Source organism: Morus notabilis, unplaced genomic scaffold, assembly GCF_000414095.1.
Source record: "Morus notabilis unplaced genomic scaffold, ASM41409v2 Scaffold877, whole genome shotgun sequence".
Taxonomy (NCBI): Eukaryota; Viridiplantae; Streptophyta; class Magnoliopsida; order Rosales; family Moraceae; genus Morus; species Morus notabilis.
Genome location: NW_010362737.1, coordinates 142,981 through 159,386, shown reverse-complemented (window position 1 = coordinate 159,386; position 16,406 = coordinate 142,981). Strand labels below are relative to the sequence as shown.

General features: G+C 35.6%; 1 protein-coding gene across 1 annotated transcript; it reads left to right on the top strand.

Moving 5' to 3' along the window:
* The first annotated feature begins 5,552 nt into the window (after positions 1-5,552).
* LOC21390728 (DEAD-box ATP-dependent RNA helicase 37) lies at positions 5,553-11,417 on the top strand. The gene is made up of 7 exons (XM_010102786.2): positions 5,553-5,857; positions 6,319-7,191; positions 7,293-7,376; positions 7,707-7,949; positions 8,314-8,481; positions 9,751-9,864; positions 10,385-11,417. Exons 2-7 carry the CDS (start codon positions 6,472-6,474, stop codon positions 10,895-10,897), a joined length of 1,842 nt encoding a protein of 613 aa, XP_010101088.2. The 5' UTR covers positions 5,553-5,857; positions 6,319-6,471; the 3' UTR covers positions 10,898-11,417.
* Positions 11,418-16,406: the final 4,989 nt, after the last annotated feature.

The window sequence follows — 16,406 nt, the reverse complement described above, 5'->3', positions numbered from 1 at the left end:
TAACCAAATTTAAAAAACGATAACAAGCAAGCCTAATTTAGAAATTTACACAGCGTATTGGTGCATATATATATATATATATATTTTTTTTTTTTTTTAACTTGGGTACGAATTTTTATATCTGATCATTTCTCGTTTAGTTGGAGGATTCGTTCTTTAATTCGAATTATGGTTCATGATTTGTTATAGTATTTTTTTTCATAAAAAACATTTTTTTTTTTTTTTTTAACTTGGGTACGAATTTTTATATCTGATCATTTCTCGTTTAGTTGGAGGATTCGTTCTTTAATTCGAATTATGGTTCATGATTTGTTATAGTATTTTTTTTCATAAAAAACACACGTAAAATAAAAATAATTTTAATCTCGTGATTCTAATCTATGAACTACACGGGCTCTTGATTTTCTGCTGATGAAATTTGTATCACGACGGATTATGTCGTTTCCTATGTGTTTCGCGAAGCATGACGGTTGGACAGTCCTGTTGGCTGTTAGCACCAGACATTTTGAGGTTGTCGTTGCGTTGCGATCTTTGCGTTACTTGGGCAACGGAGTGTTTTTAAGAATATTCTAGCGTTCAAATCCTAGAAAATGCTTCACTATTTAGAGAAATATATACAAATACAAATATGGGTGTAATTTTAAAAGTTAATTTAATATTTATTATTAATACATATTATTATTTTAATTGTCAAATATTAATCTCATAGTTATAATAAATTATTTAGTTAATTAAAAAGATAATTAATATAATTAAATTCTTATCACTTTTATATTTAATAGTAACATAAATGAAAACGTAAGAAAACGTAACCATTAACAATTTGTATAGTTAACAATTCGTCTATACAAATATATACATATGTATATGTATGTATATATCATATTTTTCAGTTTTGTACTTCATAGGACTATTTTGGATCGTGCAAGCAGGAAACGAACGATTTTATGCCAAAAATAAAAATCCTTAAACCAACAATACCATTACCATCAATATTCATGGTTAAAAATTTAAAATTAGAAGAGAAAATTATCTTTTAAAAGAGCGAGAAGGGGATATTTATTTTTTGGGAATGGATGTGGTACTTACGTATTGATACCTATTCTTTTAAACCGGCGATTAAATATTAATGGCTTCAGATCATGTCTCCATAAAAAATAAAAAACCACATTCAATAATAATATTTTCTCATCTAATTAAAAATTAAAAAAACCAAAAATAGTTTAAAAAAAAGAAAAAAGTCTGGTCAAAATACACAATAAATCTCTCGCCGCCGGCCACGCATCAACGCGCGTCTGACGACACGACCCTCACCAAAAGACAATGGCCCCGCCGCTAGACCTTACCGAAAAACGCCTCACAAGCTATCGAGAACCCACGATTCTCCATCATTTGTTGCAATCGACGGCCGCCATCACGCAGAGGGGTCACTCTCCCTCTCCAACGACAGAATCATATTGCAACTCCACCCACCCTCTTCGGTGAACCCGAACTCCATCGCGACCCCCTCTCTCTCTCTCTCCAGCGCAGGAAAGCTCTTTTTTTTTTTTTGCCTTAAAAGTGTTATACTGCCTGATTTTATCTTATACTTATTTTAATGCATCTATTAAAATCTCAACTATAACCATTAAAAACAGATCCAACGATCAATAACGGAAAACAACTCACAGTATTGTACTATTTTCCTTATTCAAGTCGTTTAAAGAAAAGAAAAGAGTTTTTTTTTGTTGTTGTTGTTGTCTATTAACACCTCTGTTTTTACTTTTCACACACTTTATTATACACTCCACCATAATGTTGCCTTCTAAAAAAAACATGATTATAACATTTATAAAAAAAAAACACGATTTCACAATATATCTATATATATATATAATCTGCAATAGATGCAGGAGAAAATAGAAGTTACATAAAACATATATATATATTTATTTATTTATTTATATTTGCTTCTTCATGAGAAAACGTGTGATTTCGCTTTGTTGTGAGGAAGTTTAGTACTTCATAAAGAAATTACGTGAATTATTTGTAACGTCATCCGGAATTAAACTTGTTTAAATATAATAATTGTGATTTATTAGTATGCCTGAATTGATTTTCTTAATTAATCATGAATTTTTAAATTTATTTTTAGTAATTGCAGTTTCACCCTTCTTTACTTTTATTTGTCTTTCCTTATTATTTTCCTCATTTTATTTTCCTTTTCTTCTTTTCTTTTCTTTCTTTCTTTTCTTTTCCCTCCTCTCCCGTAACCCTCTCACTCACTCACACTCTCTCTTAGTCTCTCTCTCCCTCACCGAGCTCTCTCTCTCTCTCTCTCTCTCTCTCGCCCATCTCTTCCTCTCTATTTCTTTCAAGTTTTCTCTCTCTCTCAAGAACATTCTTGAACCGGATTTGAAGAAAAATGAAGATTTTTAATAGATTTTCAACATCAAAGCTTGGATCGAGGTAAAACTCTTTGAAACTTACTTTAGATTCTCGGATTTAGACTTATGGAACTCGTTTTAGTCGAGTTTGGTGATTTGTTGTTTAAATTTCATTTTCGAATGCATTTTGATGAAATCTTGATAGAATTTGAGGGTTTTTGATTCTTTGAACCCTATTTGTTGATTGGAACCTGGATCTATACATTTTCCTTGAGAATATGTCGAAATCGAACCCAAAATTTGCAGGTTTTGGCTTTGTTCCTCACGAATCGGCTGTGGCTGGCCCTGGGATTTTTCCCCACCAGTCGACCGGTCACCCTTTAACAGGTTGACCGGTCCGGTCGACCGGTCACCCCTCCACCGGCCGACCGGTGGAGTTACCCTCCTCTGTCACCGGTTGACCAGTTCCCACTGAACCCAACCCTAAACAACCCAAAACCCTGTTTTAACCACGAAATTTGATGTGAGATTGACCTAACCTCATTTGAGAACTCAAAATAAGTGGATTAGCCACATGAATCCTTGTTTTCCATTCGATTCTCCGGAATAAATCTCCATTGTCAAAGAATCATGATTTGAATTAAGAATTATTTATGAACATTGATTTTGAACTATGGTACACTAATATGATACAATTGCATCTAATTAAACGATAATATTTAGTGAGAAAGATCAAACTCTAAATTGTTGATTTTGATGAGAAAGTTAGTGGCACGATTGGAATTGGAGCCTCGAAGGCAAGCGGAGCTAGGGCTACGTGAAGATAGCCACATGTTTGACATTCGAAAGGTAGAATATTCTTGTCCATATCCTTGTTAGCCTCATTTTAAATGATTTTGGCCAATAAAAATATTTTAGAACAAAACATGTTTAAAGAAAATGATTTCAAAGGAATAGCATGAGAATGCTATTAAGTTTTCCAATGATTTTGAAAATGAGATTTTAAAGAGTATCATTTCTTAAAATGAAATATTTTAAGGAATGATACAACACATGGTGGCCTCAGAGATCGGGATGTGGGAATCGCATCCTTGGGGGCAGGTCCCGAAACCCGTACGGATCCACTTCTTGTTTAGTGGAACAATGGCTCTGCACTTTTCATAGACAGACATTTTTACCGCTTCTTGTTTAGTGGTATGATGAGCTACACACTTTCATGATACATCCATTTTCTACTATGTGAGTATTTCCTTTTCTAAAAAGGGATGACCGGTTTCGGGTGTATATCTTCGGACTGTGAGTACTTTTATTTTAAATGCTTTATAAAATTATATCCTACTAGGCCTTTCGCTCACCTTTTTTGTTTCAAATGTATTAAACCCCTCCAGGCGACGCGAGGAGTAGTGCGGAGTAGGTAGCTACTACCGGTGACGTGGACTTGACCTCGGAAAGTGAAGAGTTGTCTTTCATTTTATCTTTTATCTCAAGGCATGTATAAAAGATTATGGATTGTAAACTTAAATATTCTTAAACTGTGGTTGATGTCACATTTACTTTTGTTTATATTCATGTATGCTAACACACCTGTGGGGAATTCTTGACTTGATACTGGGGACGTGGTTTTAAACTAGTTTGGTTGAAAATTCCACCACCCTTCTTGAAATTAAATTTCTCCTGAATGTAGGGGGCTTGTTTGAAAATACTTGGATGTTTTAGATTTAAAAAATTAAAATATTTACAACATTATGTGCTAATCACTCTCTCAAACAGGTTTAAGTTTCTAAACAAGCCTCCACGTCACTAATCCCGGTTTGGAGACGTGACATTATTCAATTAGTGTTCTAACTCATTAAGTTAAATGTTTTAAATTTGTTGTAAGAAATTTCTAAAAAAGAAAAAAATCATTGTAAGAAACACGGGATTTTTCACGAAAAAGAAGAAAAGGAAGAAGAAGTAACATAGGAGAAAACAAACCCCATAAAAAAAAGAGAGTGTTTTGAAAAAAATGAAGATTGCCTATTAGTTAGTGAGTGAAAAAAGATAAAAATAACAATTTAGTTGTGCGGATTTTTTTGGAAATAATAAAAGAGGTGTAACAAGTAATAATTAAATTCTAAAGTTGAATTGGAGGTGGTTCAAGAACGTGTATATAAAAAGTAAAATGTGGATAATTTACTTGTAAGGGTTTTTTTAAAATTTTAAGAAATGTGTAACAAGTAGAATGATAGGTGGTTTAAGAATGTGTGTGAAAAATAGAAAAAAAAAGTGTCTGTATTTTCTTAGGGAATATTGTAGAACAAAGTATATTTATAGAAATTAGCATTTTATGAGTTTATATATATATATATATATTTTTTTTTTTTTTTTTACCATAATTCGTTCTTATTGCCTTCCATCAATCCCAAGGTCTAATGGTTAATGAAAGATTCTATTTCGTTTTTTTTAAATGGAAGATTTTTTCGTAATAATTTTCTCACTAAATTTACTAAGACAAATCATAACTTTTGTCGTTAAAGTGGGTGGCATACAACAAATGACATCATATTTGGTGTCGTTTTATCAAAGGAAATGTCGTTTTCTGCTAAACGACATCATCTCATCATGAGCGAGCCAAATCCTTAGTTTTTTTTTTTTCTTGGTGGAACGTCCATATCAATGGAGTCCAATTTTTAATCGTTTGATGTGATCATATCAAGTGAAAGAATAATACAGAATAAAGAATTTAAAGAATAATACAAAATAAATAATTTTTGATATAAATTTAAAAGTTAAAAATAGAATCTTTTTCAGTAATTCAACTTTTTAATGCCTAACAGAAAAATCACCCGATAATATATTCACCCACTCACATAAAAAAAAAAAACAAACGACAGTCTTTGAGTGAGAACGATCTAACGGGAGCGAAACACTGGCGGAGAGAGAGAGGGGAGAGATCCGTTCAGAATCGGCGGCGGCGACAAACGAAAGGAAAGATTATTTGTGAAAAGTTAACCTAATTGTCCCATGCGCAAAGGTACACGCTAAGGAACAATATCTACCAATCAAAACACTCCACGTCAAAAGGGTCAAAAGGATATTTTTGGTTTAGTCGGTTTTAATTGGAATTTCGAACCACCTAATTTATTCACGGCAACATCCCAATGTTATGTACGCCGTTGCTTTTCAGATATTTTTTGTATTTTTTCTTTTCATAATCTCTTTCTCTCTATTATATGTTTGGTTGGGAAGAAAATAAGAGGAAAAAGTTTTGATACCATTTGAAAAGGGTAAGAAATCTCAAAATACCAGAGAAAAAAAAAACCCAGAGATCTCGTTGAAATAGAAAGGAAAATAAAAACCTAAGCGATAATTTTTTTGGTTTTACCTACTCTGACTCCGTCGTCCGATCCGGATTTCTCCTTTCTCGCTCAGAAAGATAGGGTTTGCTGAATTCTAGGGTTTCGCTTCTTTATCCAGTTCGCGCTTTCTTCTCGGCTTCTCATTCTCTCGAGGTTCGTCTTTTTTCCTCTTTCTAACTCTTTTTTTTTTTGCTTTTTGTTTTTTTGTTTTGTTTTTTGTGTGTTTTTCTTCTCTCTGTAATCTAGGTTTTGGAGCAGATTAGGGCTTTGCATTTATCAGAACGCCGTTTTATTGCATGCTCTTTCTCTCACTTCTCCTCCGTTTCGCTTATTTTTGTTTAGTTTTCTTCATTGATTTGCACTATGTATTGATTTGATTTTACTATGATCTGTTTTGCTTTTATAATTATTTTAGGTTTTGCTTGAATCATATATATATATATATATTTTTTTTTTTTTTTTAATTTTTGGCTCAATTATTACTTGCTTTGACAGTTTTTTTATTATTTTTTATTGTTGTTAAGATTACAAGATCTTTTGCTCGTGATTATTTTGAGTTTTATTTTTTATTTTATTTTTGTAGATTTTGATGCAGTTGTATGATTTTCTATCAGGGTTTTGATCTGCGAGTTTTGTATAGTGCAAAGGCGTAAAGGGGAATTTTTCATTGAAGGTCCAATTTTGCTTTTGTGTTTGTGGTGCATTAGGATTTTGGTTTCAAAATTTTGCAAAGCAATTGTTGGGAAAAGAAGGGTCAGATTTTTGGAATGATGAGTACTTCATGGGCAGATTCTGTAGCCAATTCTCAATCTGAGAATGTAGCTGCTGGTAACACTGCCGCATCTCGCCCTGCAAGATCGTCCTATGTGCCGCCGCATCTTCGTAACAGGCCGCCCTCGTCGGATCCTCCTGCTCCATCAAACTCGGTCCCTGGTGACCGTGCAGGGTATGGCGGACCCTCTTCCGGGTCTCGCTGGAATGGTGGTTCTAGGCCGGATTTTGGGCGTTCTGGATATGTTTCTGGTGGTGGCTGGAGCAGCAGAAGCAAGGGTTGGGACCGTGGAAGGGATCGTGAGGAGAACCCATTTGAGAATGATGATGGCGCAGAGCCTTCGTTTAGCGAGCAAGAGAACACAGGCATTAACTTTGATGCTTATGAGGATATTCCGGTGGAGACAAGTGGGAATAATGTGCCACCACCTGTGAATACCTTTGCAGAGATTGATTTGGGTGAGGAGCTGAATCAAAACATCAGGAGGTGCAAGTATTTGAAACCAACTCCCGTTCAGCGACATGCGATACCAATTTCTCTTGCCGGACGGGATCTGATGGCTTGTGCTCAGACTGGGTCGGGAAAGACAGCTGCATTTTGCTTCCCGATCATAAGTGGAATAATGCGGGGGCAGAATGTGCAGAGGCCTCGTGGAACACGAACTGTGTTTCCTCTTGCTCTTATTCTCTCTCCTACAAGGGAGCTATCTAGCCAGGTGGGAATTGGGATTTTGAGTTGATACTTAAATGATTTGCCTTTGTAGAGCCCTTGCTAGTTTAACATGCAACATTGTTGTTTGTTGTGGTTCAACTGCAGATACATGATGAAGCTAGAAAGTTTTCGTATCAAACCGGTGTCAGAGTGGTTGTTGCTTATGGAGGAGCACCAATAAATCAACAGGTTTTTATTGTTTTGACAACGTTGTTTTTGGTATATTGGTTGTTTCTCTCTGCAGTAAAGATCAATTTGTTACTGTCTCCTCTCCAAGTGCCAACTACTTTGCTCGTAGAGTTTATACTGTTACTGCCTATCAATTTCTTATTGTTTATACTACTTTACCCTTCTTGTAGATGCTTGATTAGCTGTTTCTGTTCTTTCAAATGTTATGTTAAATAGTAAACTGTGTTTTCCCCCGTCAAGATTTTTATAAATTAAATCTCATGCTACTTTGAAGGTGAACATTCGTAGGATTATACTTCTTGTGGTTAATATTCCTTTTAATTCCTTTAGTTGCGAGAGCTTGAGAGAGGAGTTGATATTCTTGTGGCAACTCCTGGAAGATTGGTTGACTTGCTTGAGAGAGCTAGGGTGTCGCTCCAGATGATCAGGTATTTGGCACTTGATGAGGCAGATAGAATGCTAGACATGGGTTTTGAACCTCAGATCAGAAAAATAGTGGAGCAGATGGACATGCCTCCAGCAGGTGCGCGACAAACAATGCTGTTTAGCGCTACCTTTCCTAAGGAGATACAGGTTTGTCTCTATTGTTTGCTTGGATTTTCCCCTCTTTTTTTGTCAACATTCTAGGTAGTTTTATGAACATTCAATTTGGGGCTTGATGATGCATCATAAGGATTTTGTGGTCTTTTAATAAAAATGATATTTTGAACTTTTGGGTAATTTCTAGATTACTGAAATTTCATCTTGGGAGTTTTTTGGCGTCTTTAGGTCAATGTTATGATGCCTAGTCTGCTGTTTTTTATGTCAAATATACTCCTGGCATAGATTACTATTATTTTCTGTTGTTCTTGTCTATGTTTAGGCGGTGGGAATTTTTGGAATAGAGGAATACCAAGTTGTATCTATCTGACGATCTTTCACTCTGATTGCTGTGCAGAGAATGGCATCTGATTTTCTTTCAGAGTACATATTCTTAGCTGTTGGAAGAGTGGGTTCAAGTACCGATCTAATTGTGCAAAGAGTTGAATTTGTTCATGAAGCTGACAAGAGAAGTCATCTGATGGACCTTCTTCATGCACAGAAGGAAACTACAGCCCAGGGCAAGGTAATTTCAGACAATTTGTACATCTAGTTTAGTTCAAAAATGCGTATCCTTTGCAATGTAATTTGCTACTAAACTTCTGATCAGCCAATAATATGCATGAACTTCGTTTTAAATGTACTTTCTATCACAAGTATTTATTTGTTGTTAAAGTGTAGTATCCTTAAGGTTAAAAATTGCGCACTTGGGTACTGAGGAGTTTTGTCTTTGTGAGGTGAAGCTTTAGCCTCAAGGCGTTTTGCGGCGTAAGCCTCGAAATAAACCATAAAAGAATTAAAAAATATGAAAAATCAAGCAATTTAAAGTAAAAGTTATAAATCATATCTAACATCATAAGAAATTATATTAACACTCTACAAAAATGATTAAATCTTAAAAAATTATTCTTGATTTTTCTTTTCTCCCTCTTATTTTTAGCAATCTAGGGGTTTGTTTTAAGTCTGCACCTTTGCCTCTTGGTCATAGCAACGTTATTCTTCTAGAATTCTCTAGGTTTTTGTTTTTTATTGGGCTGCTTATGAATTTGGGCTTGAGCCTTCATATTAATTTCAGCTCCAAATAGTGAAAAAAGTGAAGGCCACCGCCTTGAGGCGTCCTTGAAACTCCAATTCACTTACAAAGAGGCGTATGCCTCTTTCTTACTCTGTGAGGCACACGCCTTAACGCGATTTTCCAGCGAGGCGCGCCTCCCATTGCGCAATTTTAATCACCGAGTATTCTACAAATATTATTCAATTATTTATTTATGTGGTAAGATAACATCCTTTCATTGATGAAAATCAATTAGAAAGGTAGAGGATAAGAAGTCCTCATGAAGCAAACACAAAAAGGAGACAAAACTATAAGACGAAAAGAAGTGAAGGTATAAAACTGCACAAAAACAGTCTGACCCTAAGCCAGAACATCTGTTCAATCTAGAACAATCAAGAAAATGGAAAAGAAGCTGAAAATTTTGCCATTCACTTTTATTTCCTTTTATTTAAAGTTCCTTGACTTTCTTTCTGTTCAAACCAAAACTGCCCAAAGTAATGAGATCACCATACAACTACATAAGACTAGTCATTCTAGTAGATTTAAAACTAATAATTTACAACTACATAAGACTAGTCGTTCTACTAGATTTAAAACTAATAATTTTTTCCAGCGTTTCTGACTTACATTTGTATCTATTTTGTGTATATTTACATTTTTTCTACCATATTAAATTAAATATCTATTGCGTGTATATATTTAATTTGCACCGTATTCACTATTTGCATCTTGGATTTGCAGCAAGCATTGACATTAGTTTTTGTGGAGACAAAGAAAGGAGCTGACTCGTTGGAATACTGGTTGACTAGTTCTGGTTTTCCTGCTACTAGTATTCATGGTGACAGATCCCAACAGGTTAGTAAGGATCAAACTTTTCAATCAGACAGAATTTATAATTCCTTCTCCTTTTTGTGTGATATTTGTGCATTGATTATGTGTATTAGCTGGAATTTTTGAAGTGATAAGCATTAGTTGTTTGATTTGAGAATTTATGCTTGTGTTTCATTATTAGACTTGTCATGAGGTGCTGCTGCTTTGTGGGTGGGTGGGTGTGTGCGTGCCCCCCTCTCTCTCTCTCTCTGTTTTGTGCTTTGTGGGTGGGTGGGTGTGTGCGTGCCCCCCTCTCTCTCTCTCTCTCTGTTTTGTTTTTTTTTTTTTGTCTTTTTGTTTTTTGTTTTTTTTTCTTTTTTGGAATTTTCAAGTTTTAAATGAATATTTGGTTGTGAAGTCCAGTGGCTGATCTAATCACGGTCATAAGATATTCATTAGTCCTTAGGATGCCTGTAGACTTTTCATGCAATCTCTGGTGTAGAGTGACTCTGCAGATTGTTACCATAGCTTTAGTAATTTATATGAACATACTATTTACATGCAGGAAAGAGAATATGCATTGAGATCTTTCAAGAGCGGGAAAACACCAATTTTAGTGGCAACGGATGTGGCAGCACGTGGTCTTGATATTCCCCATGTTGCTCATGTAATAAACTTTGATCTCCCCAACGACATTGATGATTATGTTCATAGGATTGGTCGTACAGGCCGAGCTGGGAAAACGGGACTGGCAACAGCATTCTTTAACGAGAATAATTTATCATTGGCGAGGCCTCTCAGTGATCTGATGCAAGAAGCAAATCAGGAAGTGCCTGCTTGGCTTAGTCGTTATGCATCAAGGGCTTATGGTGGTGGTGGTGGTGGTGGTGGTGGTAGGAACCGCCGATCTGGGGGAGGTCGCTTTGGAGGTCGTGATTTTAGGAGGGACGGCTCCTACAACAGGGGCCAAGATTACTATGGTGGAGCAAATGCTGGCGGATACGGGGTTCCTGGTGGTTATGGTGGTTACGGTAGTGGTGGTGGTTATGGTCCGGGAGTGAGCAGTGCTTGGGATTAGTGTCCCACATCTGGGGTTTCTCTAATTTTGTCTCAGAAAATATATATTTTTGTTTAAGATTCAATGGAAATTTTTTTTTCTCTCTTTTCTTTTTCGGTCGACCTGTTTGTCGTTGTGATGGTGATTCTAATGTGGGAAATGCTATATTGAAATTTGTGGGAAGGGCTATAGGTTTTGGCTGAAGCATTTGTCTGTAACCAGAAGTGTAATAGTTTTGACCAGATTGATGGTGAAGAACTACTAACAATTTTGGTTATGGTCAAGTTTTTCGCATGTTTGTCGTCCTTGTGAACACAAGTGCATGTCTGGGAGACCCATATATATATATATATATATATATATATCTAACCCGGGCAATCGTAGCAGAAAGCTCAGTTAGTTAGAGGTACATGCTATTTTTAGTCTGTAGATGAGGCTAACTCTGTTATAATACAGTATAGTTCTTGCTATAGTGCCAAACTGCCCGGAAGCATAAATGTATTCTATCCTGGATAATGTACCTGAAGTTTAGTTGAAATCATGCTTTTCTTACATTTTACGTAAGTTTGCTCTTCATTTGTGTGAATGTGGTTGTTTTATGTTGCTTATCCAAATCTTCACATGATTTTTATGCTGCTGTTTGATCCTTTTTATGAGGCATGTATAACTCTTTCGTGTTTCTTTTTAAGGCACAGATTGTACTATTGCTTGAGCTGCAAAATTATGCTTTCACCAAAATGGATTATTGATCTCACTTTTGTTTTTTCATCAGCGTGATGATCAAATGGGGTGGGGTCCAATGACGTGTTTCCTTGATTCTGAGGTGCCTATCTACAGTCTCTTTCAATTCTTATGAATGGAGAACATTAGAACAAACATGGTTCTATTTTCCCGCAACTGAGGCTAAGACAAGGGGATTCTCTAAACCATCCCCCTTCTTAAAATATAAACTCTAATTATTAATAGAAAAACCAATAAGCCTTAATATGAAATCACACAAAATCAATAAAATTTAGAAACAAATAAAAGAACAAGCAAAACAAAAGTTAAAAGAACAAACAAAACAAAAGTTAAAAAAACAAACAAACAAAAATAAATAACAAAAAACCACATAAGATGAAGAACACAGATTTAGAGAAACTTCTGAAAGAACATTTTTCTTCCCCAATAATGTAGCATCGTGGGGTGAGTGGGCTTAAAAGCGTGTCGCGTGGGAGGGGATGAGTGGCCGAAGGGCGTTCTAGCTAGGCTTGTGCCGCTCTCGCAGTGCTGCTTTACACGAGCCTCGTTGTGACCCAACAAGACACAACGAACCACGCTTGCCGTGTAACAATTGCGCCGCTACCCTTGCAATCCCAGCCCAATAGCGTCACAGGCTCACCGCCTCCTACACGAACCCAGCCAAACAGCCTACGGAACATGGTGGATTTGGGGCGGGGTAGTCTTCTCGCCAATCCGCCCCGCGAATAAAAACACTCACCATATTAGCCTCATGAACCCGCATAAGTTGACACATTACGGGACGGATTTTCCTATCACGGGTTCAGAATATTCGGGGTGCCTCGTTTACCCAATTAGTTATTTTAATTGCAAAATAAATAAATACAAACATACAAAACATTACCTTAAAAATAAAAGAGAAGTACTTTTAAATTTTCATATATATATATATTATGTAATAGATTATACTTATATATTATAGCATACTATACATAAGGGGAAATAGGCCAAATTAAGAGGGGAATTAAAATTAATAGGCCATTTAAGTGTAAATTCAGATTTACACCTGAATAAAATTACGAAACTACCCTTAATTAAGTACAGCATGTTCACACCTTTTATTATATATATTATAGCATACTATACATAAGGGGAAATAGGCCAAATTAAGAGGGGAATTAAAATTAATAGGCCATTTAAGTGTAAATTCAGATTTACACCTGAATAAAATTACGAAACTACCCTTAATTAAGTACAGCATGTTCACACCTTTTATTATTTCCTTCTCGTGCCAAAACAAATACTAACACTCATTCTCTTTTCTCTACTCCCTCTCCCTCTCTCTCTCTTTGAAAAACTAGCCCATGTTTTCTCTCTCTCTTTCCCCTCTCTTACTCTCTCACTCTCTCTTCCCTTCTATCTCTTCAACTACGGATCTGCACCATGATGCCTCATGACCATGAATCCTCACAACGGCGATCGACGACCGATGGCCTCATGATGACGAAAAGTATCGAGCTCGTCTTCTCCAATCTACGGGTTCGTCTTCTCCATTAGCGATTCCGTCATCACCAGCTGTTGCATCGTCGATCCTACCACTTATCATCCACTTCGACCGCGCCATCCTTCGTGACAAAGATTGTCCCGATGAGAGAGCGTCTAGATCTTCAACGGCGAGAAGCTTCGTCCCAAGTCGCATGGAGAGTTAGAGAGAGGTCGATGGAGGAGATATCAGAGAGAGACGAGAGAACCGGAGGAGAGAGAGAGCAAGGGAGAGAAAAGGTCGTCGGAGGGAAGGGAGTTCAAGAGAGAGAGAGTGACAGGGAGAGACCGGAGAGAGAGAAGACGAAGACTAGAGAGAGAAAGAGAGAAGATTCAATGTAAAAGGAAAAAATAATAAAGAAGCTGACACTTATATTACACCTGACAATGGCCATAACTTGACAGGTTATACGGGCCGCCGGCCATAACTTGACAGGTTATGATCCATAACCTGACAGATTACACCAGCCGTCGGCCATAACTTGACAAGTTGTGATCTATAACCTGACAGATTACACCGGTCATAATCTATCGAGTTGTGATCCATTCTTGACAGATTACATCGGCGTCAGCCATAGTTTATCAAGATATGATCCATAACCTAATAGATTACGCGGTTCGTTGGTCGCCAGTGCCGGCCATAGTCTATCAGGTTATGATCCATAACCTGATAGATTACGCTAGCCGCTAGCCTCTAGTCACCGGCGCTAGTCCTAGTCTGACATGTTATGATCCATAAAAGAAAAGGGTAAATTTGAAAATGAAAAATTAGAATACAAAATGACCTATTAATTTTCATAATTTGGTAATTGGCCTATTTACCTCCATAACTTTTAAAATTTGGCTTATTTCTTACAATTTTCCTATACATAATATGTCTAATTTAAAAATAGGATATAATTAAATAAGGGGGGTAAATGGGGACCTCTAAATCTGTCTCCACCCCGTAACGGGTTAAAATTTTAACCCGTTCACGGATCCATTTAAAGTGAATTTTTACTGCCTCGTTCAATGCGGGTGTCCATGAATAAATAGGTTAATGGGTAAAATTGCCATCCCTAAAACAACCTCACAAGCCCACTACCTCCCTCGTTAACAACCAATCCAATAAAAAATCATCAATAACCACAACTGTCTGATCTATATAGCCCAAAACATATATATATATATATAAACACACAGAGATTAATCCTACACATAGTCTTTAACATTTAAAACTTCCCATAGTTGGTTCTTAAGATTTTATTATGTTTTAGTTTTGGTCATTCCGTTAACTAGGTGTTAAATATTTGACGAATTTTGTAGAAATTAAGGACCAAAATTGGAAATGTCTCAAGTTCAGGGTTAAAATAATACAAAAAAGTTAATTTCTATATACAATATCTAAATTTTAGCTGCTTCTAATTTTGATACTTAATTTACACAGATTTTATCAAATATTTAACACGTAGTTAATGAAAAGACCGAATCTAAAATAGAGTAAAACCTCATGGACTAACTGTGAGACATTCTAAAGTTCACGAACCAAAGTGGGATTGAGGATAAACCGACCGTATTTTAAACTGAACCAAACAAAACCGCTATTGAAATTGAATCGGACTGAACAAATGCGATCAAGATCAGTTCGGTTTCAGTTTTGGATTCAACAGGTTCGGTTCTAACCGAACCGAACCGAGTGCTTTTTATACACAAAAAAGGAATTTTGAGACATTTTAAAGTTCACAAGCGAAAGTGGGATTGTGGATAAATATCAGGAACTATAGGTGTTCAAAAAAACGACCTAACCGACTCAACTAAACAAACTGACCAAAACTGGCCATATTTCAAACCGAACCAAACCGATTTGGTTTCAGTTTTGGTTTTGGATTCAGCAGGTTAGGTTCTAACCGAACCGATTGTTTCCTTATACTTAAAAATAGGAATTTTACAGTAGTGGGGGATCCAACCTTGGTCCCATGGCATGCCACTCCAGCAGGCCAACTGGTGTGATATTTTCGTAACTCGAAAATATTTATTACATTTCACGTGTTTTGAAACTCAAACCACTAGCATATGTTAGAGTCCCACATCGAAAATGAATCAACTTTCACCTTCACTCCCCTCTATAAAAACTCTATCAGTATTCCAACTGACTCTCGCCTATCAACTTGAGCTTTAACGCAATGGCCTTATAAGGTTTAGGCTTTAAGTTTTCTCTATTTTGAATTTGATTTAAAAAATTCAAAAAAAAAAAAGTTTAAACATTAAATGTTAAAATTGACGATTAAACCGAGCTGAAACCGACCATTTTTGGTGGTTTTAGTTTCGGTTACCCTTTCCTCATCAGGTGGTTTCGATTGCTGGTGGTGCACAGACCGAATTGTCAGTTTTGGTTGGCCGGTGGTGTTAAAACCGAACCGACCGAACTGTACAATTTTATGAGGAATCATTTGTAGAGTTAACCCGGTGTATGATTTTATGAAGAATCATTTGTAGAATTAACCCTATATTATATATCTTATGAGGAATCATTTGTAGAATTAATCCTACATTATATACTGATATAATGTATTATATACATGTATATATGTGTGTGTGTGTGAGGTTTTAATGGTTACTTTTATATTTATCCATCAATGGGTACTATTTTTGTAGCGGTAAGATATTAATCCAACATTGTAATAAATTGAATAATTGACTAAAAAAATTTATGACAATTAATGGAACTAAATTCTTATCACATAATGTTATCAAATTTTTATATTTAATAGGTAACCACGATGATAACGTAACTATTGAGAACTTGTCCACCTATATGTATAACCCAACATATATCGCCCTCTTTAGACTATGAATTCTGTGTTCTCGTCTACAAAAGTCTAAACTTGCTCTCCTTTCTCACACAAACAGGAACATCCTCTTGTCTCTATCCAGATCGATGTATTCATAAAAACAAGGGCAAAAGTAAAAACAAAATTGATAATGAGAAGAATGAAAAACAAGATGAGTGTTAAAAATTGCATCGAACCCAGAGAGAGAAATTATTAGTAACGTTTTTTTAATGTTTTTTATTTTTTTTGAAATATTGTTTTTATTTATTCTTTATTTATTAATATTTGACAATTTTATGTATTTAATTACAATTTGATAGCTTTATTTAATTTTTCATGGTTGTCACCTTAACAAATATTGTCAGATTATAGACTGATGTAAACGGAGGAGTATTTTGATATGTTTTTTAATTGATCATGTTTTGAACTGTTTTAAAAAATTAAGGGACATTTTAAAA

Excerpts from the sequence above, each read along its gene's own strand:
- LOC21390728 (XM_010102786.2), top strand. The coding sequence starts at position 6,472 with ATGATGAGTACTTCATGGGCAGATTCTGTAGCCAATTCTCAATCTGAG. Across the intron at positions 7,192-7,292 it reads CAAGGGAGCTATCTAGCCAG|ATACATGATGAAGCTAGAAA; the intron begins GTGGGAATTGGG and ends GTTCAACTGCAG. Across the intron at positions 7,950-8,313 it reads CCTTTCCTAAGGAGATACAG|AGAATGGCATCTGATTTTCT; the intron begins GTTTGTCTCTAT and ends ATTGCTGTGCAG.